Source organism: Marmota marmota, unplaced genomic scaffold (genome assembly GCF_001458135.2).
Source record: "Marmota marmota marmota unplaced genomic scaffold, marMar, whole genome shotgun sequence".
Classification (NCBI taxonomy): domain Eukaryota; kingdom Metazoa; phylum Chordata; class Mammalia; order Rodentia; family Sciuridae; genus Marmota; species Marmota marmota.
The window spans coordinates 26,688,823-26,716,471 of NW_025999842.1; the positions used below are offsets into that span (position 1 = coordinate 26,688,823).

Here is a 27,649-nt window from a genome sequence, read left to right on the forward strand (position 1 = left end):
AAAAAAAAACCCTTTCAGGTGGAAAGAAAAGACAAACATCAAAAATATGGCCTTTGGAAGGCTGAGACAGAAGGATTGCAAGTTCAAGGCTAACCTCAGCAACTTAGCAAGACCCTAAACAACCTAGTGAGACTATTTCAAAATAAAAAAATAAAAAGGGTTGGGGATATAGCTAAGTGGTAAATTGTCCCTGGGTTAAATCCCCAGTACTAAACAAAAAAACAAAACAAAAACAAAACAAAACAAAAAACACCAAACAAAAAAACAAACAAACAACATGGCTTAAGTAAACTGTGGACTTCTGTCAAAATTATATAGTACTTAACAATCATACTGTTTATACTATACAATCACCATCTATGACTGACAGATTTTGAGCATACAAACATTTTTTGACATATAAAAGTAGCTTATTAAATGGCAAAAGGTTTTTTTGTATATCACTTTAGCTACTTAAGTATGGCAAAAGATAAAGGGTGTGCAAATACCTTATGACTCATGGCCATGTGCTTCCCATACTGAAATGCCATATCCTGAACCTCAGCATCATGCTTTGCTAATTCCATCGCAGCTTGGCAGCTCTTTGCTAGTAAGGCACCATGGGAGAGAAAAGTCTGCTCCTTCCAAGTTGATATTCCAATATCATCTGTGATATAATTTTCCTAAAATGTAACAAAAGCCAATATTAAAAGCATTTTAGGAGTAACTTAATTGTTTCTGTTTTTGATGAATAAAAGAGTTAGGAAAAGAGCTATTCAAAACTGGCTAATGCAACAAAACAGAACTAAAAGATGCCGAATCTTGATTTTATAGTGTCTCACTAAGTTGCTTAGGGCCTCACTCATTTTCTGAGGTTGGCCTTGAATTTGCCTTCTCATGCCTCAGTTTCCTGAGTTGATGGGATTATAAGTATGAGCCACCACGACTGGCCTGAGAATGTATTTTAATATATAAAAAGTTAATATGTAGTAGTATGTAAACCATAGTATTTTTCCATTCACATTAAAGAGGCACTTGATAAAATTCAACTCCTATTCTTACCCGCTAAATAAAATACAAAATAGGACTGGGGATATGGCTCAGTAGTCGAGTGCCCCTGAGTTTAATCCCTAGTACTGGGGATTTAATCCAGGGAGTGCGAAAAACGAGTAAAGTAGGAACTGATGTGTATTTCTTTTAACATGATGGGGATTGTGTGTGTGTGTGTGTATAAGCCCAAAACCAGCAAATACTTATGGAGAAATAGGAGCCTTCCTCACTAACATCAGGAATAAGACAGAGATGCACAACACCGCTGCTGTTTAACAACGTAATGAAAGAGACAGAGAAAGACAGATGTATAAAGATTAGCAGGGAAGAGTTTATTGCTACTTGAAGACAATATAAACTGCAATGGGAAAACCGAGAGGCTCAACTAAAAAAATACTACAAACAAGATAACTGAGTAAGAGAGAGGTGTTAAAATTAATAATTTGTAATTAACATAATAAATGTATTAACCATAGATTTCATACATAAAAACTAATCAGAGAGTATTACAAACAGTATCTTCTCTTCCATTATACAAAAAGAAAGATTAAAAACTGGGAATAAACTTAAAATGTACAAAATTGTTATGAAGAAAATGTTACAATATTACTGAAGGAACAAAAGTGACTTGAGCTAGTGCTGTGGCACACACCTGTAATTCCAGCTAGAGGCTAAGACAGGAGAATTGTAAGTTCAAGGCCAACCTCAGCAACTTAGAGACCCTGACTCAATAAAAGGGGGGGGGGCAGGATACAGGGATATACTTCAGTGGTAAAATGCCAAGTTCAATCCCCAGTACTTGGAGTGGGGAAAGTAACTTGAATGACTGTAAAGACATATGATGTTCAAAGACAGTAAGAGCTAACTAACCTCATAGTTCTCCAATGAAACTAACAATCTCCACAACACCCCAAGTTAGGCAAGTTGATTCTAAAGTTCATGTAGAAAAAAATAAACAAACAAAAATGGTAGGGAAAACCTTGAGAACAGAAGAGCAAGGTACTGTATGTATGCATGGGGGAGGGGTGGAAAGGAAGAGCAAATTTTGTCTAGTCCTACCAGATACTGTGACATACTAAAAACCCTGTGTAATTTAAAAAACATGTACTTTTTAGACACACGGACAATGGAACAAAATAGAAGCTTCAGAAAGCAACCAAATTATATATAGGAATTCACTATATTTTAAGGAAAAGTTGGACTTCTCAGTAAATGGGTGGGGTAGGTATCATTTACTATAAAAAGCTATCTGGAAAAAATAAAGTCTAATCTGCATTTTATACCATTTACTAGGATAAACTCCAAATGGCAAAACCAAAACCAAACAAATAACTATACAACCTTCTGCAAGGTTAGAAGATTATCAAAGAAACAGCCGATAAATCTCCCTCCTTCATAAAGATGTCCACAGTCTTATCCCTGGTACCTAGGAAATGTTGTTGTACATGGCAAAAGGGACATTGCAGATGTGATTAGATTCAGGATAAGGATTTAAATTCAGGATTTTGAGATGGAAAATTAACTGAGTGGGTGAAATACAATCACAAGGTCAATATAAGAGGGGGGCATCAGAGTTTCGATGTCTTTCTTTCTCTCCCTCTTTTCACTTTCCTTTACTCTCTCTCCCACCCCCCCAACTGTTTTTTTTGTTTTTTTTTTGAGACATTGGGGATTGAACCCAGGGTGGTGCTACTACTAAGCTACTGAGCTATAACCCAAGCCCTTTTTGTCTTTTATTTTGAAAAAGGGTCTCACTCAGTTGAGCAGGCTGGCCTCAAATTTGTAATCTTCCTGCCTCAGCCTCCTGAATTGCCCTCATGCCAACTTTCCTTTATCCTGCCTAATTTGGTCATAATGAAGAATTGAAATAATTCTCCTTTAATGTCTCACTCCTACTCATAGAATCAAGATAAACTTCATAGCACTACATTTAAGGTCTTCCTTTTTTTTTTCCCCTCTTTGGTACCGGGGATTGAACCCAGGGGAGCTTAACCACTGAGCCACATCCCCAGCCCTCTTTTTAAAATTAAATTATTTATTTATTCTAATTTGTTATACATGATGGCAGAAAGCAATTCATTTCATATTATACATTTAGAGCACAATTTTTCAAGTCACTGATTGTACACAAAGTATTTCCACACCATTTGTGTCTTCATACATGTACTTAAGGTTAATGATGTCTAACTCATTCCACCATCATTTCTACTGCCTTACCCCCTGCCTTCCCTTCTCTCCCCTTTGCCCTATCTAAAGTTCCTTCATTCTTCCCTTGCTTTCCCCCCCATCGCCATTATGAGTCAGCTTCCTCATATCAAAGGAAACATTCGGCCTTTGGTTTTCTGGGATTGGCTTGCTTCACTTAGCATTGTATCCTCCAACTTCATCCATTTACCTGCAAATGCCATGATTTTATTCTCTTTTAATGCTGAGTAATGTTCTATTGTGTATATATACACAAAAGTTTTCCTATCCATTCATCTACTGAAAGGCATCTAGGTTGGTTCCACAGTTTATCTATTGTGAATTGTGCTGCTATAAACATCGATATGGCTGTGTCACTGTAGTATGCCGTTTTTAAGTCCTTCACCCAGCCCTCTTTTATATTTTATTTAGAAACAAGATCTTGCTGATTGCTTAGGGCCTCACAAAGTTCTGAGGCTGGCTGACTGCTTAGGGCCTCACAAAGTTCTGAGGCTGGCTTTGAACTCACCATCCTTCTGAGTCTGCCTCCCAAGTCACTGGGATTCTAGGCGTAAGCTCCGATGCCTGGCTTAAGGCCTTCCTTTTAAGTTAGCAAGCAGCAATTCTTAGTTCCATCTCCTATCCAAAATATTCCCTATTTCATTCACACAGGACAATTGGTTGTTTCTGAAGTAGAATATATACTTTTGGGCTGGGGATGTGGCTCAAGCGGTAGCGCGCTCGCCTGGCATGCGTGCGGCCGGGGTTCGATCCTCAGCACCACATACAAACAAAGATGTTGTGCCTGCCGAAAACTAAAAAATAAATATTAAAAAAAAAAATTCTCTCTCACTATCTCTCTCTCTCTGTCTCTCACTCTCTCTTTAAAAAAAAAAAAAAAAAAAAAAGAATATATACTTTTGCATTTGTACAAATTTTAAAATATCATTCTCTACAAAGGAAATATCATTTCCTCACATTCCTTGCCAGGAAATTGAATCAATTCAGTACAAATATAATTTCTTTGAGGAATATCAAATATCAAAATATCTCCACAAATATTTTCTTCTTTTGATGAATATTACCTGAGTTATATTTTAACAGAGTACTTAATTCTCTTCAAATTTTATAATTGCTTACACAGCTATTTCCCCAAAGGCTAGTCTTAGTTATCTTTTTTTATTTTATTCACTAAAGTTATATTTATTTCAATAAATGTTTGCTGAATGAATAGAACCCAGTTTACCTATTGTAGTTATTTTTAAAATTCTTTTTAGTTCTTGATGGACCTTTCTTTAATTTATCTATATGCAGTGCTGAAAATCAAACCCAGTGCCCCACATATGCTAGGCATGCACACTACCACTGAGTTATAATCCCAGCCCATTTGTAGTAATTTCTAAGTAGCTGTTTATCTTTTTTTAATTTTAAAAGCTGATGGGTAGACATATTCAGACAATGGCATGCTATTCAGCAATAAAAAGAATGGAGCTACCACTACATGGATGAATCTCAAAAGCACTATGTTAAGTGAAAAAAGTCAGACACAAGAGACCTATATATTTTACATGATTCCATTTATATGAAATGTAGGTTAGTGGTTGTCCAGGGCTGGAGGTTGGGGACTATAAACGGGCATGAGAGACCATATAGAAGTATGTGTGAAAACTGGCTTATGGTGATGGTCATATCACTTTTTAGTTACTCAAAAATTATGGAATTATATGTTGGAAGTTGGTGAATTTTATATGTAAAAGGCATCTCAATAAAGCTTAAAGAAAAAAGGTAAGGCTGGGGATTTGGCTCAGTGGTAGAGCACTTGCCTAGCACGTGTGAGGCACTGGGTCAATTCTCAGCACTACATATGAATAAATAAAATAAAGATTCATCAATGATTAATAAAAATATCTAAAAAGAGCTAATGGAGATAGTATTTTCCATTTCGTGTTCTAAAATAGTTAATTTAACTTTTAAAAAATTTACATGATCATCATTTAACTTTTAATGATTGGTATATCAACTTCATTTATTCATACACAAACATTAAGGTTCTATCATGGGTCGGGATCTTTGTAAAATAATTTAGATATGAAGATTACTAGTCTATCCTCAAGAAGCTCACAGTTCAAGGACAGATTGTATATAGATATATATAGGTATATATACCTACATATTGATATGTAGAAATAAATATACAAATGTAGATATCCTCATACAGGATATATAGATAATTCCATTTCAGAATAATAATTGCAGGATCTCTGATGAGCAAAGATTCAGTTTTGTTCATTATATATTTCTTACGGGAATTTAGAGATTTTATTTCATAATTTTCACACTTTAAATTATGCAAGTAACACATGATCATAGAAAAAAAATTAAGAAATTCAGAAACCAAGAAACAATTAATTTATAGTCCCCTGAAATTTACTGCCACCAGTTAATTGCACCATAAGTTAATAATTCTGTTCCTAAGTTAATCAGAAATGTTATTCCCTGAACATTAAGTTATTACCTATTGTGAACTTGGTTATTAATGAAACAAAATCCCCCTATTCATTTTTACCAGCTTGTCATGTATATACTAAGAGAACATGCTCTGTTCTTTTAGGAACAAAGGGAAAGTTAATGTACAATGTAAAATATGGAGATAAGATAACCACATCTATACCAGACTTTTTACTCTCCAGATATATAGAATTGGTATGAAATGAATGAATAATCAGAGTGAATGAGATTTAAATATGCATACAGCATCAAGTTATATAGATGCAGTTTTTGTTGTTGTTTTGGTACTAGGGATTGAATTTAGGGGTGCTTTACCACTGAATCACATCCCTAGCCCTTTTTATTTTTTGAGACAGGGTCTCATTAAGTTGTTTAGGGTGTCACTAAATTGATGAGGATAGACTTGAACTTACAATCCTCCTGCCTCAATCATCCAATTCTCTAGAATACATGCAGTTTTTACTGAAAATTTATTATATATTAAAAAATGATATAGTCAGTGAATATTTACTTTTGACTTATTTCCTTATTTTCAGGAAGGTAAGTCAATATACTTATTGAATGACTATCAGAACTTCAATAATTTAGAAAAATAAAGGTCTCATGACTTTTTTACTCAAGTAAAGCAGGTTTAAATATGGGAAAAAACCCATAAACCTGAAGTTTATAAGATGATGTTTGCCCAAGAGGGTGGCATTGGTGGTATCACTCAGATGTAACATGCTACTTTGCTACTTTATTGCCTGACAAACACATACTTTGAGTTGCTTTTTTCCTGGTGGTGATGCATTTGTATGTATTCATAGGAGACCAAAGTACATTTGTGAAAGTGGCTGTCTGGGATTAAAGGTCAGGTCCATGGCCACAGAATAAAGGCAAACTAATTGGCCTGGGAAGATATCAAGGCTAACAAGAACCTGTCGGGCCAAATTGCTCCCTTTCACATGATCAGAAGAGAAGAGTTTTGGAACTCAGCAGCTAGTTATCCATGGAGATAAAAGTACTTTTAGAAAAGTATGCAGAGGCTGGGGATGTGCTCAGTGTTGGAGCACATGCTAAGCACATGTGATCATGTTGATCCCAACACCACACACACATATACACGCAATGCAAATATTTCTTGTTTCCCTGCTCTCTACTTCAGGTTCATACTCTGGGCCACTGCCTTTATAAATGTAATCTGAATTTGGGCTGGATAAATGACTAGATCTCACTAATGCCACATTTCATTATTTTTATTTTCCTGATGCTGGGAATAAAACCAGGGACTTATGCATGCTAGGCAAGTGCTCTACCACTGAGCTATACATCCATTGCCCTCACACATTTCACTATTTCAAATGTTTTCTTTGAACTGTTCTTTTCAAATATTTTCAGAAGACAGCCAAAACAGTCTTTTTATGTATATACATAAATTATATATACATATATTAAAATTATATACATATAGCACACTATATTTTGTATATGTATAATATACATAGATATAAATATACATATATAAAATCATATAAAATATTTATATAATTATATATATAATTTTCATATATAAAAATTTATTAAAACCTTTTACAAGCTGGGCTTGATGGCGCACACTCGTAATCCCAGCAGTTCGGAAGCCCAGGAGGCTGAGGCAGGAAGATCACAAGTTCAAAGCCAGCCTCAGCAATGGCAAGGTGCTAAGCAACTGAAACCCTGTCTTTAAATAAAATACAAAATAGAGCTGGGGATATGGCTCAGTGGTTGAGAGTTCCTAAGTTCAATCCCTAGAACTCCCCCTCAAAAAAAAATACCCAAAGCCAACCTCAGCAAAGGTGAGATCCTAAGCAACTCAGTGAGACCCTCTTTCTAAAAAAATACAAAACAGGGTTGGGGATGTGGCTCAGTGGTTAGTGCTTTTGAGTTCAATCCCCAGTATCCCCCCACAAAACAACAACAAAAAATCCTTTTACATATATAAAATTATGTATATACACACGTATATACATGTATATAGTCTTTATACATGTATATATAAAATTAAAATTAAATTAAAAATTAATTTTATGTATACACATAAAGATTATATAATATATATACATGTATAAATAAATAAATCAAGCATAGGAAGCTTTCAATAAATCTCTACAATTAGGGATTAGAAGGAAGCAAGAAGAATGGAATCTAATATTTCCTGAGAGCTAATTACATGAGGATACTTTTGCATTATTTATCATATCAGCCCTCAAAAATCTTAAGCATCATCATTCCCATTTAATAGATAAGGAGGTTAAGGAGGTCAAGAATGTAGTTTGATCAAGATCAGACAGTACTATTAAGTAGCAGAGATGAGTCTCAGATGTATAGCAATTGGATTCTATTGCTTAACACATAATAGAAATATATGCAATGCTTAATATTTTTATGGTTTAAGAGTAGGTTGTGTTAAAGAGGAAATGACATATCTCATCAACGCATCAAAAAGGCATTCAAACCTGTAAATTAAACCTTTCAATAATATTCATTGAAGAGACATGGGCATACGAGTAAAAAGAAACAATAGGTAAATATGTTTTCAGGAATCCAGAGGGAGAGGGAAAAGTATAGTATTTTAACAACATCATCTAATAGGATGAAATATTTTGCTTTGATTTATATTGCAGTCAAATAGGAGATAATAAAATAACAATCTGGAAGCTTGACACCCATGTAAATCATGGGGAAAAAAGCTAGTAAGATTTACTAAAGGCTCTTTTTAAATGTTTCTATTCAAGGAATAGAGCTGTTAAAAATTTTACTCGTGAGTTAGACAGAAGGGTTGACAAGGAATTTAAAATGTAAGAACTCCTTGGTCTAGCGCTGATCGGCCCCTTCCTTCCCTCTCCACCAGTCAGTTCTTGTTAAGCTATATGGGGAACAAGCATGCTGAAGAGGAGGGGTCTGGATGGAGGAAGGAATTCTATTTTACAGCAAGAAATCTTACCACTAGTAGGTACTACGCCTGGGATGGGGGGAGGTTTGAAAGCTACAGGGCAGGAGATATTTCTGGGACAGATTGTATAGTAGTGGCAGAGGGAAATCTGAGTAACTCTTTGAGATAAACTAACTGGACAGCACTAAAGAGAAATAGCCTGTTTGAAAATGCATAGTGTAGGTTGGTGCTTGACATACCGTGGGAATGTACAATCGATGCAGTTCACTAATTTTTGTGGTTATTTAGTACATACCAGACACTGTGGATTTAAGAATTAGGCATTAGTTTTTGATATTAGGATAAGTTCAGCAGGGGATTATAAAGCAAATGGGTATGTGAAAAGTCCAGAGAAAGGGTTAAAAGAGGCTTTAGTGATGACTCTTAACTGAGTCTGTTTCTGAATAACAAACTGGAATTGGCTAGGAAGATAATACAGGGGATGATTTCGAGGCATCAATACTAGCCTATATTGTTGAAATATATAGTGGGAGATGTAGGTAAAGAAAGCCAGTGGGGTGTAAGAGGCCCTGAGCTTTGGATCATATCAATTAGGTACTGTGAACTGTTTTCAGTAGGAAACGACATGATCACATGTACAATTTAGATGGGTTGAGTAGGAATGAGGTTAACATGGTGGCCAGTGGGGACTGAGTGCAAGAGCAATATGCACTGCTCAAAAAGTGAAACAAGATCCCTCCTTACTGTGGACAGGGCAGAATTCTCTACCCCTTTACTAACAAAATCCTTATTTTATTAGTTATTTTATTTTATTATTTACTGTTCCTACCAAATATTAATTTAGAAATGGGTGTATGGTAAATCTAGCCATTGAGATATGAAAGAAATCTACCAGAAAGTTTCAAGAGACCCAGGTAGAAATGAGAACTGTCTCTTCTGGAGATTGCACAGTCTTAATCAGACATACTGAGGGCCATTGAGGCTAAACTGCCACCAGCCTGATAATAAATATGACATTAAAGACATCAAAGAGATAGAAAAGGATCTTGATACTATCAAATTGGCATGTAAACCATTTTTTTTTCTTACTTTTGTGTTAATTTTACTGAGTTTTCAATTTTTTTGCTCCTGAAAACACTTCAATGAATTCACTTCCTAAGATGAAAAGGTTTACATTACAGGAAGTCTGTACATGGTAACATTAACAACTACTAAAACATTTTAGGAGAATTTTTTCACGATAGTGTATTAGTTATCTGTTGATCTATAATAACCCCCCTCCCCACTTGTTGTATTAAAACAACATTTATGGGCTGGAGTTGTAGCTCAGTGATACAGCACATGCCTCACATGCACGAGGTACTGGGTTCAATCTTCAGCACCACATAAAAATAAATACATAAAGATATTGTATTGTTTCCATCTTCAACTAAAGAAATAGTTTTTAAAAATTTGTTATTTCAGTTTCTGAGGATCATTAATCCAGGAATAGCTCAGTAAGGTGGCTGTAGCTACTGTCATATGAAGGGGCTGAAGAATCTGCTTCTAAGCTCATGTAAGTGCTTGCTGGCCATAGGCTTTAGCTCCTTGCCACACAGGCCACTCTGTGGGTCTACTCACATGATCTCATAGCTAGCTTCCCTTGGTGTAAGTGACCCAAGAAGAGTAAGAGCACATACAAGAAGGGAGCTTCATAATCATTTATAAACTAATATTGGAAGTGCCATACCATCATTTCTGCTATATGCAATTGGTTGACAGATCAACCCTAGTACAATGTTGGCAGTGATCACATGAGCAATATTTTTTTTTTTTAATTTTTTATTGTGGGTTGTTCAAAACATTACAAATTTCTTGACATATCATATTCCACACTTTGATTCAAGTGGGTTATGAACTCCCACCTTCACCCCATACACAGATTGCAGAATCACATCAGTTACACATCCATTGCACATGAGCAATATTAAGAGGTAGGATTCATTGGTGATGATCTTAGAGGATGCTTACTTACTACAGATGGAGTCTACAATGAGAATTAATTGGTCAACAGACCTGAACATTTTAAAGTCCCTTAAAACATTCTGCCCAACTGTTTTCTAGAAAAGATCTTCTGATGTACATACTGACCAGCCAAATTTGAGACTGTCTTACCAGTGTATTTCAGGCTACAAAGATTGTAGGTACAAAAGAAAATGGCATACCTAAGGCTACTAGGGCTGAATCCAGATAGCGATGGGGAGTATGTCAAGGTGAAGCTAGAGGGACACATTGGGGTCAGGCTAAAGTGTATTTTCATTCATTTCTGGGATTTTGTCCCCCCCTTCCACAAGAGCAATGGGATGTCATTAGATGGGGGTGGGGTGGGGAGTAGAAATGGAGCATCAGTATTTTTAAATCTCTGCCAGTGTGGAGAACAGACTAGGATTAGAGGTGTATTAGTTAACTTTCCATTACCGTAAAAAATACCTGAGTAATCAATTTAAACTGAGGAATAGTTTTGGAGGTTTAAGTCGATGGTTGCTTTGCCATTTTGCTTGTGCCTGTGGTGACACAGTATATCCTGGTAGGAACGCGTGGTAGAGGAAGGCTTTTTACTTCATGGTGGCCGGGAAGCAGAGAGGCAGAGGAAGAGCCAGTGTCCCAGTATCCCCTTGAAGGGTACACTCCAAGCAACCTAAGTCCCTTCCATTAGGCCCCATCTCCTAAAAATTTCACTACTTCCTAAAAGCACCATGGCCTGGGGACCAAGCCTTCAATGCACGGGCCTTTGGGGGAAATTCAAGATCCAAACTACAGCAGGCGGACTATCTACAGGTTAGCAAATGAGGAGGTTGCTTGGAGTATCTCTGAGAAGAGATGAAGGCATCTTAACCACAGGCGGGGCAGCCAGCATCTAACACCAGGGTAAGCAGATGCAGGGTAAAGTCAGTTTAGCTTGTGCCACTGATGGCAGGGGAGTGAGGGCATGAACAAAGTGGTAGAGCACTTGCCTGGGCACGCATAAGGCCCTGGGATCAGTCCCTTGCGCCATGAAACAAACAAATGAACAAAAAGAATTATAAAGGTACCACTCTTGACTACTGTTACAGATGAATGAGTGTGTCCCTGCCCCCACCCTCCAATTCTAATGTTGACGCCCTAATCCTCAGTGTGACTGTGTGAAGCAAGAAAGCAATTAAATGAGGTCATAAGGGTAGACCCCTGATCTAACAGGATTAACTTATAATTTGTCTCAAAATAAAATAAAAAGGGCTGCGCTGAGGTAGAGCACTCGCCTGGCACGTGTGAGGCATTGAGTTCAATCCTCAGCACCACATAAAAATAAATAAATAAAAATAAAGGTATTGTGTCCAACTAAAAAAAAAGTACTGAGGATGTAGCTCAATGGTATAGCACTTGCCTAATATATATGAGGCCCTGGGTTCTATGACCAGCACCACAAAGAAAGGAAGGGAGGATGGAAGAAAGGAAGGATGGAAAGAAGAAAAGAAGGAATTTTATGTTGTTTATGGAAGCTCAAGTTGACTAACACAACTATATTTTAGGATTCAATCCATGATACTTTGAAAGCATATTTATACTGTTCCTCCCCATGTCTTTTAGCATGGACTTAACAACTATCATATTAATATACTGTCTTAAAATTTGTTGAAAAATCCATATTCTGGTTATCTATTTTTTACATAACAAACCATCCCAAAACTTGGTGGCATAAAACAACCACCATTTTTTATGCTCACAGATTCTGTGGGTCAGGATTAGACAAGTCACAATGAAGATGACATATGTCTGCTCTACGATGTCTGGGGCCACAATTTGGAAGACCAGATAAGTTGGGGATGATTCAGAGAGCTGGGGATGATTTGGTTGGTTGGGATACAGAATGGCTGAATTACAGGGATCCACTTCCAATAAGATTGCTTCTTAACCCCCACATCACTCAGGTCCATCTGGGACTGATGACTAGAGCACCTACCCACGATGTCTACATGTGGCTTCTCAAAGCATGGTGGTTACTTCCAAGGGGGCGCTGTGTTTCAAGAGAGGGAATATTATAAGACACCCTTTTATGACCCAGTCTGAGAAGTCACATAACACTATTTCTGTGGTATTGTACTGGCTGAGTGCTCTTAAGCCAACTAAAATTCAAGGGAAAGGAACCCAGATTGCCACCACTGAATGGGAGACGATAGGAGGGGAGTCATTGAATTTTTAGCCCTTTTTTTTTTCCTTAAACCAATAGAGTCTGCTTTTGAAAAGAGTGCGCAGGAGCAACTGCATTCTCTGCTCCCTCTCAGTTATGCTTCCGGCAATAGTGGTGACATAGGAAATGGAGGAAGGCAGCCCCAGGGGTGAGCCTGGTAAGAAACAGAAGTGTTAAAGAGGACTCCCAAATTGTTGGCTTGAAATCTGGAGGAATAGTGATGCTCTTCATGAAGACAGAGAACAGTGAGTGGTTCTGGAAGATTGCATCATATATCTGGTCTTAGATGTGCTTAGTCTGAAATGCTTGTAGACCTCCAAGTAGAAATACCGAGTAAGCAGCTATTTAGCTCTAGAACTCAGGAGTGATCTGGGATGGAGATAAAATGGGGACTCACTGGCATATAGACAGATGGTAATTGAAGGCTTGGGTTTCACTTTCTGAACAGTTTATTCTTGTCCTTTGATCAGAATGGGATTCTATTAAACAATTTACATGCTTAGCAGCGGTGTTTCATCTCTCAGGCAAATAAACTGCCTTTTAAGATGTTTTGCTGTGATAGCTGACAGTGAGTGACCTAGAGTGCTTTTGAATGGTGTATAAATTCAATTTAAAGATTTAACAAATAAAAACATACAGCAACTAGATCCACTCTAAACTGGAGGGTCTACTTAATCAAATGGGCTATTTTGCATACTAAGCTTTCTCAGTTACCAACAGCTTTTCTTCCTTCTCAATATCTATATTGATCTTCACTATCTTTGCATTTTTAATACTTGAACATTTAACTTCTAGTATATTTGCTTCACAACACCTTTGCCACTTTTGAACCTCTTTAAGTAAAAACATTTTGTGGAATTAAAAAATTATAGCTGAGCGTGATGATGTCCACCTGTACTCCTAGCTACATGAGAGGCTGAGTCAGGTGATGGCAAGTTTGAAGCCAGCCTGGGAAACTTAGTGAGACCCTGCTCAAAATAAAATAAAAACAGATGGGGATGTACCTTGTGGGTAGTTACCTAGTATGTAGGAAGCCCTGGGCTCAATTCCTAGTATTGCAAGATAAAAAAAGAAAAAAATATATACTACTACTTAAATGTGTTAGTATGTGCCAGGGGTTTTTATTTTTACTTTTAAATTGTATGTATTATATAAACTTTTAAATTAATTAATTAATTAAGTTTGGGTATTGGGGGATTAAACCCAGGGGTGCTTAACCACTGAGCCACATCCCCAGCCCTTTAAAATACTTTATCTAGAGATAGGGTCTCACTGAGTTGCTCAGTACCTCACTAAGTTAATGAGGCTGGCTTTGAACTCCTGTCTTAACTTCCAAAGCCACTGGGATTACAGGTGAGCACCACTGTGCCCAGCTCATATATACTTTTGTATGTTTGATACACTTCATAATTACAACAAACCATTTTAAAAGACTCTCAATAGTATTAAAATTGGAATAAATTTGACATTTTCATTTCTAACAAATGATTTAACATTGTTTTTACCTTGTGAAAAAAGGATGCCTAATAAAATTACAGATATTTATTATCATCATCACTACTGGCATCTTCAAAGTCTTGGATCTGTGAATGATGTAAGCTAGAACAGATGCCCAACAAACAATAAAACATGACGTGGTATGTTTTATTAGCTCGTTAATACATGCCTTAGGTACAATGTAAGGGACAGGCTGTAGGTAAATGGACCAATGAAATACACCCTGGAGTGTCTTAATGCTTTTATACAGCATTCAGTGTCTCACTTTTAAACCTCTTAAAATATACATTTCCTTTTTAAAACACACACACACAGAGAATATTTTTAACTTCAAAGAAAGGAAAATAAACCTTTCTTTTTCTTTTTGGAACTGGGGATTGAATCCAGGGGAGCTTTACCACTAAGCTACATTCTAGCCTTTTTTAAAAAATGTTTTATTTTGAGATAGGGTCTCACTAAGTTGCTAAGGGTCTTGCTAAGTTGCTGAAGCTAGCTTTGAACTTTTGATCCTCCTGCCTTGGTCTTCCAAGTTGCTGGAGTATGCCATCATGTGTTACAGGTTTTCTGCCTGATTCTAAACTTTTCCTATTTCTAATCTATAAAATAAAAAGTTCAACATGAACACCTTTCCACATTGGTCAGATAAATTAGCTTCTTTTAACTCAAACACACTAATTCCCTCTGTCTAGTCAACCTCACTTGTTCTCCTTCACCCATTTTTATGGGAAGAGTTTGCAAAGCTGCTTGCAAAGAAGGTATACAGATTTGCAATGACTTTGTAGGGATTTGTGTAGATTTTTCAGAAAAGGATTAATAAACTGCAAAAACTTTAAAAAAATACTGTCATATTATGAACAGTTCTAATATGGCTTTTCTGAAACTCGCCTAAGTACTAAATTTTTGCTATGTACAACATGGAGAGGGTTGACATTCAGGTTACTTAATGCTTTCTACCACTGGAAGGTAGGACTTGTGTCCTCAGGCTAGAAGCCTCTGGTTAAACTCCTCAAACCAGCTCCCTAATGACAGGCTTAGCCTAGACACCCAAATCCCCACAGATGTCTAACACTGACTATGGTTTACAACTGGTAAAGCTATTCTTGAACCCAATAGCTTCAAACAACAATTGTTTATTATTGTTTATGGGCTTTGAAGCAACTGGCTCATGTAGGCTGGTGGCTCCACAGCTTACTACACATCTCTGGGTTGGCTCAAGAGGGTCCACTCCAGTTTATCTCATTCTTCCAGGACCTACAGGCTAGCCAGGGCATGTTTTTCTCTCACTGATAGTAGAGACTCAAGAGGGCCTTCTACTGGCCAAAGCAATTCAAATAGCTGAGCCCAGAGTTAAAGGACATGAAAGTACATCACAGGACGCTCCCACAGCAGAAGGGCACTGCAGTCAGATGGCAAAGGATGTGGATGTGTACATTAGTTATCTACGGCTACATATCTACATATCTATATAACAAATTGCACCAAACTCAGTGGCCTAAAGCAACAATAAACATTTACTATGTCTCACCAATTTCTGTGGATCAGGAAATCAGGAATGGCTTGCCTACTTGTTCTACCTTGGGACATCTCATAAAAGATTAGAAATGTTATATTATGCGAGGAGACTAAAATGATCGTGTGTAAATATCCTATATTTCTCATTACTGCCTGTTACTTTTGAAACCATACTTTTGTGTGATATAGTTAATTTTATGGGGGGAAATGCTGTTTAGAAGTTATCTGCATCAAAAAAAAAAAAAAGACTGTAATATGTGAAGCACAGGTTAAAAGATGGTCATCATTGACCCAATTCCACAAAACACACAGTAAGAGAATAATAAAATACGATACATAAATTGTAAATCAATAAGTTGAGAAGTAGGATACTTGCTCAACTCCTGGGTCCTTGCCCCACACTTGTTTCCACTGCCAACAGTTGCCTCTGCTGCTTCACACCTGTTTTATATCAACCCTCTTCCAGCTGGTCTCTCTGCTTCTAATTTCTTTGGTTTCCAATTTATCCTATTCACAGCTTTTGTAATAATTTTTATAACAGATTTTCTTACTGAATAAGATCCCATGGTAATATCCTAATTCTTAATATTTTAAATCCAAACTCCTCAACACAAATCTTCTATCCACTGATTTATTTATCCCCTTAAAATGATCACCCTTCCCCACCAAGGCCCCAGCATCAGCTTCCATTATACTTTTGTCTCCATCTCAGCTCTCAGTACACATACCTGATTGGTCTAGAAGAGCTGCTACAACATAATAGGCACTCAATAACATTAGTTGAATGAACAGTCCTTGAATAGTAACAAGGTAATCTTAAAACAAAGTTATAGGCTTCTTTCTTTGCTTTGCTGGGGACAGAACTCGGGCCTCATGCAGGCTAGGCAAGCAGTCTACCACTGAGCTAGATCTCTAGCTTTTTTAATTCTGAGATAGGGTCTTGCTAAATTGCCATGGCTAGCCTCAAACTTGTAATCCTTCTGCCTCAGCATGGAGAGCAGATGGGATTACAGTTGTGCACCACCACACCCAGCTGGTTTCTTTCTTTAGTTTTAGTTGAGCCTATGTTCAAAGCACTTTCATGTGTGTATCACATGCATTTTCGTAACACCTCTCTGAACTCTAACCACTTCTATGTTCATCTTCCATGTTTCACCTTTCATATTCCTTGCACAAACTATGCCAGTTCCTCTTTCAGGTCTTGGCCTCAGTTCCTTCCTCTTCCTGGAAAATTCTCCCTCCCCCATAGCTGACTGCTTTTTGTCTTTCAGATCTCAACTTAGATGTTATATCCTCAGAAAGGCCTTCCATGAACATCAAATCTAAAGTAACCCCTCCATCCTTCACTACCATTTCTCCCTATTTAGATTTTTGCTGTGCAGTTAGTTTTTAAACTATCAGTTATTTCTCTTGTTCAGTTACTTGTGTGATCACTTACAGTTGGCTTCTTCACTGAGATAAAAGCTCCCTCAGGACACAAATACTTTGGCTCACTAAGCACTCGTATCTCTGGGGCTTGCCACACAGCACATGCTCGAAAGTTCTACGAATTAATAAACGAATCTGACTCCCCAGCCAGTGCTCAACACCAATTTCTGACCCCAATAAGCAACATTTTCTCTTGATTTATTTCTACTACAGCTTTTTAAAAATTTATTTATTTATTCTAATTTGTTATACATGACAGCAGAATGCATTACAATTTATAGTACACATATAGAGCACAATTTTTCATGTCTCTGGTTGTACACAAAGTAGAGACATATCATTCGTGTCTTCATACATGTACTTAGGGTAATGATGTCCATCTCATTCCACCATCTTTTGCCACAGTCTGGCTGGGCACAAAATCACGAGCCACCACACAGCTTGTAGATTCAAACAGCAACTCTTTATTCCCGAACTCACACCAGTGGTCTACAATCACGTTCTGGGGAAATCCACGTTCTCTGCCCAAATCCACCCCCACTGGGCTTCTGTCTCCCAAAAAATACTGTCTGAATCCCGTGAGAACTCAAGGGGAACTCAGGCAGCGGGATATGCCCTATTCCCAGCAGGAATAATCTTAAACCTGGAACCACCCTAAACCCGGATAGTCCTAAACTGGGAACGCCCTAAACCCGGATCATCCTAAACTGGGAACACCCTAAACCGGGATCCGCCTTGGTCCTTGAGCAAGGTCACCTACATGCAATGTCACTGCAAAATGTCCTATTTCCATGAGTCCTTCCACTAAGCAACATGGGGTACGCTGGCAAGGAAATTGTTATACCTACTTGGCTAATGGCTCCCAGCAATCTTTCCTACCTCCGTGCCCTCTCCCTTCCCTTTCCTCCCCTTTGCCCTATTTAAAGTTCCTCCATTCCTCCCATGCACCACCCCCCAATTTGGATCAGCATCCACATATCAGAAAACATTTGGCATTTGTTTTTTTAGGATTGGCTTACTTCACTTAGCATAATATTCTCTAACTCCATCCATTTACCTGCAAATGCCATGATTTTATTCTCTTTTAATGCTGAGTAATATTATATTCCATTGTGTATATATACAACATTTTCTTTATCCATTCATCTACTGAAGGGCATCTAGGTTGGTTCTACAATTTAGCTATCTACTAAAGCTTCTAAGACTCCACTTAGAAACTATCTCCTTCAGAAGTCCCTCTGAAACATGGCGAATCCTTAATGTTGCACTTTCTCCTTCATATATAGCCTAGACCATATAATTTACTATGTGGTCTTATGGGTGTTCTCCAGTGGTTTCTTATGCATGTTTTCTTCTGAACTGTACATATAACCAGATGATTGAGGGCATCTCTGAGTTAAAAAAAAAATTTAATAGTATCTTTGTTTTGAATGCTTTAGGAGCACTTAGTATGTTGTTTGGAACAAAGCAGAAATAAAATATAAGTTTAGTAATATGTACTTTATTAGCACTACCTAATTTAGTTTTATGGTCAATGTAGAATTCATAATAACAATCAGAATCTAATGAAAAAATACTTTATTTAGATTTTTTAATTTCAGTCTCTTTATTATATTGGAATACCAGGAGACAAAAATTTTCTGTTTTCTGAGAGATGATATCTTCACAAAAATACGAGTTATATATCCTCTGGTTCCTGGGCAGACAGATGCTGAGAGAACTGGCTATTTGATGTTGCAGGTAGCTTTCTTACACTAGGACCCATTACATATACTTCTGTTTGCATGTGTGTGTGTTTTTTTTTAAATTTTTGTGGTGGTGGGAAATGAACTCAGGGCCTGGCACATAATGCTAGGCAACTGCTCTACCACTGAACTATACCTCTGGCTCCTGTGTTTGCTTTTTAAAAAAATTTTATTGGGGCATTATAATTATAATGGAATTTATTATGCCATTTTTGCACATGCACATAATTTGATTAAGCTCATTTTCTATAGTACATGTTTAATTTTGAGAAAAATATTCTATACAAAAATTATCTATAGCATTAATAATCAAATAATGCAAACACAGAACACAACATATTTTTCTTTTGGTATCGGTTGAAAAGAAACAATGTCAAATTCAAAGTTCAATTACAGGAAAGCATGGTAGTTCTGACAGCCATTTCAACCTTCTTTACATATTCACCAATTTTTACCTTCCCAAATTTTGGGTCTTTGTTTATAAAAACTTATTTACCTATCAGTCTACAAAGATGATTTCCCACTTTACCTTTCTGGAACTCTTGACTCTTTCATCTGGAGAATCTGACAGCACTCCAACATTAATCTGACCTTAAACTAATCCATATTTCTCTAAAAGCTATCATCTTTTTTTTTTTTTTTTTACACAATACCTTCATTTTATTTATTTATTCTTATTTGGTGCTGTGGTTCGAACCCAGGGCCTCGCATGTGCCAGGTGAGCACTCGACCGCTGAGCCACAACCCCAGCCCTAAAAGCTATCATCTTTTATGGCAACTCTATCATCATGTTTTTCAGGTCAACTAGGTACAAAACATTGATGTCATTTTTGATTTTTCACTTTGGCTGAAGTATCCAACAGACACAATAAATGAACACTTAGGGTACAGCAACACAAAGGCACCATAAAATTTACAGAGAGAAAATTTTATATTTGTTAAAAACCAAAACCAAACAAACTAGATAAAATATATGAAACAAGAGTCATAAGACATTTAAAATATGGCAATGAAAGATAGTAGTCTTTGAGAGATGGGAAATAAATGAGGTGAATCTCACAAATGTTTTTCATCTTATTGCCTAGAGAGAATCCTAGGTCTCAGTGGAGCCTGACAGTATCCTTTAATGGAAGAGATGAACCTCCATGTCTAGACAGGTCAAAGGGGCTAGAATTCACAGTGCAGAGAACACAGTATAAACAGCTGCATAGAGAGCTCTGGATATACACAGGGTCTCCCTAAAGCCTTTAGCTGAGTATAGTCATCCCTCAGTATATGAAGTTGAGGGTCATAGGAGCTCTTGCAGATGCCCAAATCTGCAGATGCTCAAGTCTCTTATGTAAAATGGCACAGCATTTGCATATAATCTACATATATCTTCTCATACACTTTAAATCATCTCAAGAATCCTTCAATACTTAATACCATGTAAATGCGATACAAATAGTTATTATACTGTATTGTTTGAGAGAATGACATGTTCAGTACAGATGAAACTTTTTTCCAAATACTTTTGATCTACAGTTAGTTGAATTCACAGGTGTGGAACTTGTGGATATGGAGGTCCAAGTGTATTACAATATATAGGCATAAAGAGACTACTAAAATCTTGGAAGATAATCACTCAGAAGGAGCAAAAGAAATAATCGCCAGAGCTCACACTTGGCTAGAAATAGTTCTGTTACACCAGAGAGGAAAAACTTAGAATTCACAGGATATCAGAAGAGTACTCAGAAAGGTTTTGCCTTAAAAGTGGAGAAATTCGCCTTAGACTAATTGCAACTCTAGTCCTGCCTAACAAGATTAAAGGTAACACTGAAAGGATTGACATATTTCCAGTAACTTGACTGCATTAATCTCAAGAATATTTACAGAGATACAAAAATATCTAGCATGCAACAAAATACAATTCACAATGTCTGGCACTCAATCAAAAATAACCAAGCATGCAAAAAAGCAGGAAAATACAAACTATAATGAGGAGAAAAATAAGTCAATTGAAACCAACACAGACATGACACATGATATAATTAGGAGATAGGGGCATTAAAACAGTTTTCATAACTATATTCCATATGGTCAAGATGCTAGAAGAGACACTTAAGCATATTAAATAGAAATACAGAAGACATAAACTGGCAAATTTGGATGCACACCAATTAAAATTATTCTAAGCAAAGAAAAAAAAAGATAGAGCTTCAGTGAGCACTGGGAAATTTAAAGCAGTCTATTATGTACCTGGAGTCCTATAGGAGAGGAGAAAAGGAAAAACAAAGAAACAAACAAAAAAGTCTTTAAAGAAATAATGATTAATCATTTTTCCAAATTTGATGAAAACAATAATTCATAGATCTAAGAAGCTCAATGAACCCCAAGCAGAAGAAATATGAAGAAATAGACATGAAGATACATCATAATCCAATTTTGAATCAGGAACAAAGATAAAGATGATAGTAGCTTTCTTGTTGGAAGCAAGGAAAGTGAGAAAATAATGGAGCAATATTTTAAAGTACTAAAAACAAAAACAAAAACAAAAACCCCAGCAACACAGAATTCTATATTCAGTGGGCATATCTTTCAGACATATAAATATAAAAAGATTAATCTTCAGCAGGCCTGCACTACCATGGTAGAAGAAATCTTTTAGGAATAAGGGAAATAATATCACATGAAAAATCTGTATCAAAATGAGGACAGCAAAGATATTAACTGTATCAGTAAATATAAAGGACTTTACAAAATATAAATCCCTGTAAAGTATAATAAGTGTTTGATATAAAAATAAAGACAGGTGTGGTGGCACACACCTGTAATCCCAGGGACTTGGGAGGCTAAAGCAGGAGGATCCTAAGTTTGAGGCCTGCCTGAGAAACTTAGTGAGATTCTCTCAAAATAAAAAATAAAAAGGGTTGGGTGTATAACTCAGTAGTAGAGCACCCCTGGGTTCAATCCCCAGTATTGAACAAAATAAATATAATAACAATGTATTGTGGAATTTATAATATACATGGGATTAAAATGTATGACAGTGATAACACGAAGCCTTGGAGGGGAGAAATAGCAATAAACTTCTGTAAGATTCTTACTGTGAAAAGACACAATATCACTTGATAGTAGATCATGATAAATTAAAGATACACATTATAAGTTCAAACACAACAACTAAAAATTATACCGGATAGTTATAGCTAAAGATTAAAAAGAAAGTACTCAGGAGGCTGACTGAGGTAGAAGGATAGGGAGTTGAGGCCAGCTTGGGCAATAAATAGTGTTATCCCCTCTCAAAAAAAAAAAAAAAAAAAAAAGAAAAAGAAAAAGAAAAAAAGATGGTTTTATGAAAAACCATGTATTAGAAGGCAGAAAAGGGAAGAAAGAATAAATGGGACAAATGGAAAACAAGATGGTAGATTTAAACCCAACCACATCAATAAACACATGAAATAAAAACATACAAATTAAAAGCAGAAACAAGTTGGATGAAAGAACAAGATTTAGCTAAGTTCTGCATTCAAGAAATATACTTTAGGGGCTGGGGTGGTAACTCAGTGGAGGAGCACCTGCCTAGCATGTGTGAGGCACTGGGTTTGATTCTCAGCACTGCATATAAACAAATAAAATAAAGGTCCATTGACAACTTAAAAAAAAAAAAAGAAAGAAAGAAACACACTTCAGGGCTGGGGTTGTGGCTTAAGTGGTTGAGCGCTTGCCTAGCATGCATGAGGCACTGGGTTTGATCTTTGACACCACATTAAAAAAATATGCTTTTTAAAAAAAAGAAACACTTTAAATATAAAAGAGTAAAAATATGGAAAAATAAATACTATAATAATTTTCATGAAAAGAAAGCTGGAGTGAATATGTTACTATTAGATGAAGTACATAACAGAGAAAAAGATATAAAGAACATTGCCAGGGACAAAAAAGGACAGTTAATAGTGATGAAGGGACCACATCATCAAAATAATATAATCAGCCTAAAGGTTAATAATGCCTAATAGCAGAGCTTTAAAACATATGAAGGAAAAACTGGTAGAACTGCAAGTAGAAATAGCATAATCCACAATTAAAATCAGAATTTAATACCCTTATCTAAGTAACTAAAGAAACAAGCAGAATGAAAATACTTGCAGATATAGAAGACTTTAGCAATGCTATCAACCAAAATGACTTAACTGATATTATAGAATGTTCCATTAACAACATAATATATATTTCTTTATAAGTTAACATGAAACATTTACACAGATAGATCATACACTGGGTCATAAAACAACTCAATAAATTTTAAATAACTCAAACCATACAAAATATGTTTTCTGACCACAATGGCATAATAAATCAATAACAGGACATCTGGAAAATGCCCCAAATACTTGAAAACAAATTAAACTTCTAAACCATGAGTCAATGAAAAAATAATCAAAAGGGAATCAGTAAGTAGTTTGAACTGAATGACAACGAAAAGACAATGTATTGAAAATTTGTGGTATGCCACTAACGTAGCACTTGGAGGGAGATTCAAAGAACCAAATGCCAGAAAAGAGTTAGAACTAAGTCTCAAATTAATGATCTCTGCTTTAAAAACTAGGAAAAATTTAACCTTCCAACTTAAAAATCTAGTAAAAAGAAGAGGAAATAAAAGCAAAATAATCAGAGGAAAAGAGATATTAAAACTCAGAGTGAAAATCAACAGGGACAAAGTCAGTGAAACCAAAAGTTGGTCCTCTGCAATCAATACTGTTAAATCTCTAAGGAAAAAAAGAAAGACACAAATGGCCTACATCAGGAGTGAGAAGTGACACTGCTTAAATTAGAGATATTAACATGACAACAAAAGAATATTGTGAAGAACTTGCTGCCAATAAATTTGACAACTTAGATGAAATAAATACATTCCTTGCAGGACATAAACTGCCAAAGCTTGCTCAAAAGAAACACATAACTTAAATTGTTTTATGACTATTAAAGCAATTGAATTTATAGTTCCAAAGTATATAAAGGAATAAATAAATAAATATGAAAAATAAACCACCATAACCACCAACAAAACTTTCCTACAGAGAAAGGTCCAGAAGGCTTTACAGTGAGTCTAACAAATATTTAAGGAGGAGATGATACTAATTCTATACAAACTTCCAGAAAAAAGAAGAGAGAAAAATTCTTCCCAATTCATTCTGGGCCTGCACTGCCTTGACACACATACCAGACAAAGACATTACAACGAACCAAAAATAATAAAGACCCATATTCTTCACTCTATCAAAATTCCAGAAGCCTAGTTTGTGGAAATTGTTAAGCTAATTCTAAAATTCATTTGAAAACAAAAAGGATCTAAAATAATTAATACAACTTTGCAAATGAAGAATAAAGTTGAAGATTTACACTACCTGAATTTGAGATTGAGTATAAAGCTACAAAAATCAGGACAGTGTAATATTGACAGAAAGATGATTAATAAAACAAAACAGAGAATCCAGAAACAGACCCACACATGTATCCAATTGAGTTTTAACAAAGACATGAAGGTACTAAGCGGAGGAGATAGTTTTTTTTAACAAATAGTGCTGAAACATCTGGATATTCCATATGTTATACTTCCTACCATATGCAGAAGTTACCTCAAAATGGGTCAAAGATATAAATGTAAATATAAAACTTTGAAACATTTTTTTAAAAAGTGGGGAAAATCTTTGTAATGTTGGATTAGGCAACCATTTCTTAGGTACGATCTCAACACAATACACAAAAGAATAAATAAAATAAAATAAAATAAGGGTAACAAGATGTCAAAGTGGAAGAATTCCTGCAATCTCCAGTAAATCATCATAAAGACCACTCCTGAATTAACAGTTCCAAAGATATCTGATCATGTTCCTTTGTTTAAACACCTTTAATTCCTTTCTAGTTCCTAAATATGGCATTTACTCTACATTCTGGCCTTACAGGTCTTTCACTGTAAGCCTATCTTTGCATTGTTTATTGCCACTATTTTAAAAATTCTTACATGAAAGAAACTCTGGTCTTAATGATGCTTCCTTTGTTTTCATCATGCTATTTCCTTTGTTTAGAGTGTCAACCTTCTTCAATAGACATCCTTCCATCCTCTAATCTCTGTCTCAAATATCAGATCATTCTTGATGCCTTTTCTGATTTTCCCAACCAGATGTGACTTGTTGTTTACATTTTCCTACAGTCATTTTTCTAAATGGGCAAAAACTCATTTTGCTCACCTTTTTAAGTATATTTTAGATGATGACATAGGGCTTTACAGGTAGGAGACAACTCATAACTTCTAGTGAACTGAATCATCTTATTTTTGTACTTAACTTGAAAACTATCTCAGAGTCAAAGGGAGATAAGACAAATAAATGGACAGAAGTTATCTTGCCCCATAATTTCACTGATTTTTTTTGGGGGGTGGGGGTACCAAGGATTGAACCTAGGGACACTCTAACTACTGAGCCACATCCCCAGCCCTTTAATGTATTTTATTTTAGAGACAGAGTTTCACTGAGTTGCTTAGGGCCTCATTAAGTTGGTGAGGCTGGCCTTGAATTTATGATCTTCCTGCCTCAGCTTCCAGAGACATTGGGATTACAGGTGTTTGCCACTGCACATGGCTTACAATTTCACTAACTTTAAAACCAATTCTTTCTCTGGTTAATTTGATTCTTTAAAATCCTCTCATTTTCTTGGGTCTGGGCCAAGTCTATGAGACACAACCTCTGAAGAGTGGGAAGAGGTGCGTAGTTCCCCTTATTAACACTAACTTGACTCAGACACTGCCTTTGCAAAGGACCTTAGTTAGATTTCTTAGGAGCAAAGAGGAATGGGTGGGAAATAGACAGTAAAGTATCAGAAAATAGTTATACTTTGGGTCCTCCAGACTACCCCCAGGCTTTATGATTTGTTAGGATGATTCATGGTACCCAGCATATAGTCAAAATTAAAAGTTAAGATTTAAAGAATTTTGGAGAAAGAATCCAAAGTAAAACCAGCAAGGGGAAAGTCCCATCAGCTGAAATCGCATAGTCACATCAGGTGAGTCACACAGGATGTGCCTAACTCTACCAATTAGTTGTGAAAATACACAAGACATTCTGTCTACTGGGGGAATTTGTTGAGGACTCAATGCTCATGGTTTTTATTGGTGCTGGTCAAGTAGGCAGCGTTTGCAGAGCATGTACCAAAATTCCAGAGCCCCAGAAAGAGAGCAGGTGTTTGGCATAAACCACATGGTCTACAGAAACAGTATAGGTACCCTGGGTCATTCTTATCAGAAAAAGGTGGGAACACCCCTAAAATCCACGTTCTCAGAGATGACAGTCACAGGCTAACTATATAGTAGGCTTTCCTAAGGAAAGTAATCATCTTCTGTAAAAGGATACATATGAAAATATTCATAGTTTTTAAATTCAAGAATCTCAATTTCAGTGTGTGTTTTTTTTTTTTTTTTTTTTTGGTACCAGGGATTAAACTCAGGGTCTTATTTAGTTGCTTAGGGCCTCATTAAACTGATGAAGCTCGTTTTGAACTTGGGATGCTCCTGCCTCAGCCTCCTAGCCACTGAGATTATACGCACGCACTCACTTTCAGGATTTTAAAAGACAGTGAAAAGTAAAGCAAAGATATATATACTAAGTTGTTATCACAATATTATGTAAGTTAGTTAAAAATATAAACAAAGCATCTAAAATTATAGAATGGCTCAATATAGTATACTAGAATTAAGAAATACTAAATAGGCATTAATATTTTTGAAAAATTCTAATGACAATAAAGTAAAATGAGATAATAAATTTAATATATATACAGCAATATCTCAAAAATGTGAGAAATACGGAATGAAAACTAGAGAGAAGCATATCATTTTATATATCATTACTCATTTCTGGAAGATGGTTATATAAAATGATTTTTATTTTCCTTTCATCCTTTTTCTATGTTTTAACTTTTTCATTTAATGAACATATATTTGCTTTTCTAACCAACAAATAAGTTATAACAATAAGATAATTTTGAAAAGATTTCAGTTACTAAAGAGTGGAACCAAAGTCAATTTTGTTAAAATGTAATATATTTAGCAGGTATAGTGAATACATGAGTGTTATACATAAGGCAGAGCTTATCTGGGGAACCCTTAGAATGGCAAATGACAGTTTAAAGTGCAATTTTTCTATTTAACCTGTTCCTTTCTTCAAGTAGTTACCTTATAAAAAACAGAGGGAAAATATTTTCTGATAAATGCTGAAAAAAGCACGACAGCTAATTTCTATTTTAAGGAAAAATGGTTCATAAACTAGCAAATACAAAAATAAAAATATTTTTTTCAATGGGTGGAACAAAGTACTCTGCATGTTTTCATGGTTACAATTTATCTACAATGTTAAGTATTGGTAACTTAATCACATAAATTGTCACACTTTAAAGAGAATTAAGTAATCATAAACTTACGAACAGTTTGAGAAGGTGATTTCTAATGTATCTAGTTCCATTTCCCCTCACTTTGCTTTAATGTATCCACCTTAGGCATGTAGATACCACTCTACAGAAACCTAGTTTCCTACTACCCACTTCTCCATCACTGCATTAAGTTGCTATATAGAAAACAGACTGCTATTGTGTCCT

At 36.0% G+C, this 27,649-nt stretch overlaps 1 protein-coding gene across 4 annotated transcripts in view; it reads right to left on the reverse strand.

Moving 5' to 3' along the window:
* Pdss2 (decaprenyl diphosphate synthase subunit 2) overlaps nucleotides 1-27,649 on the reverse strand; it is a 274,672-nt gene that overhangs the window by 55,481 nt on the left and 191,542 nt on the right. For 3 of the 4 annotated variants that reach the window (XM_048783729.1, XM_048783661.1, XM_048783786.1), the window contains one exon: nucleotides 489-662. The exons of the other annotated variant lie outside the window; for it this stretch is intronic. In XM_048783729.1, the coding sequence (XP_048639686.1) occupies nucleotides 489-662 (174 nt within the window). The remainder of the gene's footprint in view (nucleotides 1-488; nucleotides 663-27,649) is intronic. 4 annotated transcript variants of the gene reach the window in all.